The 2,978-nt window shown below is 38.5% G+C and overlaps 1 protein-coding gene across 1 annotated transcript; it reads right to left on the bottom strand.

Moving 5' to 3' along the window:
- Positions 1 to 1,147: 1,147 nt before the first annotated feature.
- On the bottom strand, positions 1,148 to 2,227 carry LOC131077322 (acidic endochitinase). Its single transcript, XM_058014801.2, has one exon. The coding sequence runs from the start codon at positions 2,199 to 2,201 to the stop codon at positions 1,293 to 1,295; it is 909 nt and encodes a 302-aa protein (XP_057870784.2). The 5' UTR covers positions 2,202 to 2,227; the 3' UTR covers positions 1,148 to 1,292.
- Between the last annotated feature and the right edge of the window lie 751 nt (positions 2,228 to 2,978).

The following is a 2,978-nucleotide window of genomic DNA, read 5'->3' on the forward strand; positions in this document are numbered from 1 at the left end:
GAGTGCAAGCCAACTTCTATTCCATTTCAATCCAGAATGAAGCTTGCTAAAACATATACTTCGAAGAGGGTGGAAGCAACTTTATATAAATAGCTTGTAGGTAGTTTTTTTTTCTATCTCATTCTAGACTAGATATTTGTTTTGTAGTCAATATAGTATCTAGATTTATGCAAGAATCTGAAGAAAGCCATTAGTTGGCTACAAAAAATATGATGCGTTTGTGGAACAATAAACTATGTCATCCACTCTATAGCTATAAATCCTTAATTTATTTGGTTGGATTTCTAAATTCTGATTGGAGTAGTGATAGAGATGATATAAAATCTATTGGTGACTATATATTCCAGCTTGTATTAGGCTAAATTAGATGGAGCAGCGAAAAATAAACAATTACATCATTGTCTTCATGTGAAGCCAAATATAGAGTAACAATTTAAAAGCAGGAAATAAGTAGGTTGGTATTGAAATCTTTTATTTGAACTTCATTTTTTCACAAAATTATGTTACTATTTTATAGTGTGAGCATCAAAGTATCATTTAAGGTTTCAATAATATAGTTTTTAATACTAAAATACATTATATTGAAATTGATGTTCACTATATTACATATATTATTCAAACAACTACCATTAAGTTGTAATTTTTTCTAAGTAGAAAGCAATTGATATATTCATTAAGAGTATTATGGAAACCAATATTTTAAAAGTATGAAGATTGTTTAGTATATTAATGATGAACATTAATGGAGAATAGTGATATAATGTTACTTTAAATCTCCCTTTTTTTCAGTGAAGGGAAACATGATTTTTCTAAAATATCCCACAAAGATGTGGAAAAGTAACATTCCACTTTTTCGGAAAAAAGAAGAAAGAATATAGAAACGTCCAGATAACAATAAGTTTGCAGATTTGTGTTCTTTCAAGAATAAAGATGAGGCTGTCCATTGCAAACATGGTTGCTCTACATCATATTGATTAAATGTAGTCAAAGCTAGATTGACAAAGTTCTTTTCTCCAGCCAGATAACTCTGTTTTATGCTCTGTTTTGCATTGTCTCATGTCATTATTCTGTTTTGAATTCGTAAGCAACATTATAATATCTACAAGATAAACCAAATTTTGCATATAAGAATTCAAAAGCTTTCAGAGATTTGAAGACAAACAGAATAAGCATTACTTAAGCTCAAACGTTACTCAAACGTTACTACAGTGATGGCCAAAGTAGGCACTACAGACAGGTATGGCCTCATTTACTATTTAGTAGGCTAGGCGTGGGAATTGAAATGGATTGTATCACAGAGAAGCCTTAATGGCCGAGCTATACTGGGTTTTCTCGTCGTAGTACTTGGACCACAGCATAACTCCTGCATAATTGGAGGAGGTCTTGATCTGAGGCAGCACGTTGGAGATGAGTGTATCTGTAGGAATGAAGCCACCGCCAGCAGCTTCAGAGGAGGCGGGAAGGCCGAGAAAGATGCCTTGTGTTTGAGCGGTGGCAACAGACGTGGTCCACTGGTTCCAGAAATTCACCAGATTAGAAGCGTCCCCATCGGCATACTGGCAGGTGGGGTTGTTATAGAACTGAATCCACACGTAGTCAAACAGACCCGTCTGCAAGGCCGTTCCGAGGTGAGAATCAGGATAGGGGCACTGCGGAGCGGCGCTGAGATAGACCTTCTTGGAGGAGGAGGTGGTTAGAGCGGACACGGCCCTGGCCAGATCGTCCCAGTGCTCCGTCGTGGCTTCGATGTCGAAGTCTATGCCATCCAGAACGGCGTCTCCGAGAGGTCTATTGTCCGACTGCCCTCCGAGATAGTTATTCCACAGATAGGTGGCAACGTTCTGCGCATCATCTGTGGAAGCGATTGAGTAGCTTGCGTAGCTGGGGTCTCCTCCGAGGGAGAGAAACACCTTTACGCCGCTGGACTGGCAGGAGTTAATGTCGGCGCTGAGCGATTTGCATGTTCCGGAGGGGGGATCGCAGTGGCCTGCCAAGTTGAGCACCGGTGTCTGCCCGTTGCCAAATGTGATGAGAAAGGAGAGCATCACAAATGCAAAATTGCCGCTTGAGCAGGTTTCGGCAAGAGTTGCTTCGTTGCTATTTTGGCCCCAGTATACGCTTATGCTTCCCGCCGTTGCTCCGCTCCAGAGGAGAGCAAGTAGAAAGGCAATTGAGGCTGCTCTAATTTTGCTACTCTCCATGGCTTGCAATTAATTATACATTTTGTTGATGGTATCGGGCTCCTTATATAGATCTCTGTCGGATCAAAAAGCTGAACAGAAATTGTGTAGCAGCCGCCTCGATTGATTAATTTCCATGGCTTGCAAGAAATTTCCTGCCGTTGGTCCCCACACGGAGGAATACTTCTCACGGAAGTTAACCAGGCCGCGTGGAATACTTGTCTAAAGCATTAATTATCATTCAGCGTAATGTCCACGGACCAGTCTGACGAAAAGGTTGGGTCTCCCGCTCATTGCGGAGATTTCTTTTGTGTTCAATTATTAGACATTGAACTTTACTAAATGGTTATTTTCGTAGTGTTTTAGACACTCCATAAGGAGGTAAAAATACTTAAAGATGATCTAGTTCAATTAAAATTGTGAAGCAACTACCTTCAATAAACATCACTCAATTTAACAGTAAAAGTTAAATTTTAATTAGAGTAGAGAGTAGGTATAAAATTATTAATGAATGTTTGACTATTGAAAATTAATATTTAAATTGATTGTAAATAAAATTGCTTTAATATTGTGTCATATTTTGTGGCATGAACTTTCACTTATACAATTGCTAATCATTGCACTTGTTGAAATATATTTCCTACCATGACTTTTTAGTCATACAACTATTTGCTGATGTAATTATTACATTTCTATTATATACAACTATAAGTGTAATTGCTCTCTCTCTCTCTCTCTCTCTCTCTCTCTCTCTCTCTCTCTCTCTCTCTCTCTCTCTCTCTCTCTCTCTCTCTCTCT

Source organism: Cryptomeria japonica, unplaced genomic scaffold (assembly GCF_030272615.1).
Source record: "Cryptomeria japonica unplaced genomic scaffold, Sugi_1.0 HiC_scaffold_1441, whole genome shotgun sequence".
In the NCBI taxonomy this organism is placed as follows: Eukaryota; Viridiplantae; Streptophyta; class Pinopsida; order Cupressales; family Cupressaceae; genus Cryptomeria; species Cryptomeria japonica.

Excerpts from the sequence above, each read along its gene's own strand:
- LOC131077322 (XM_058014801.2), bottom strand. The coding sequence starts at position 2,201 with ATGGAGAGTAGCAAAATTAGAGCAGCCTCAATTGCCTTTCTACTTGCT.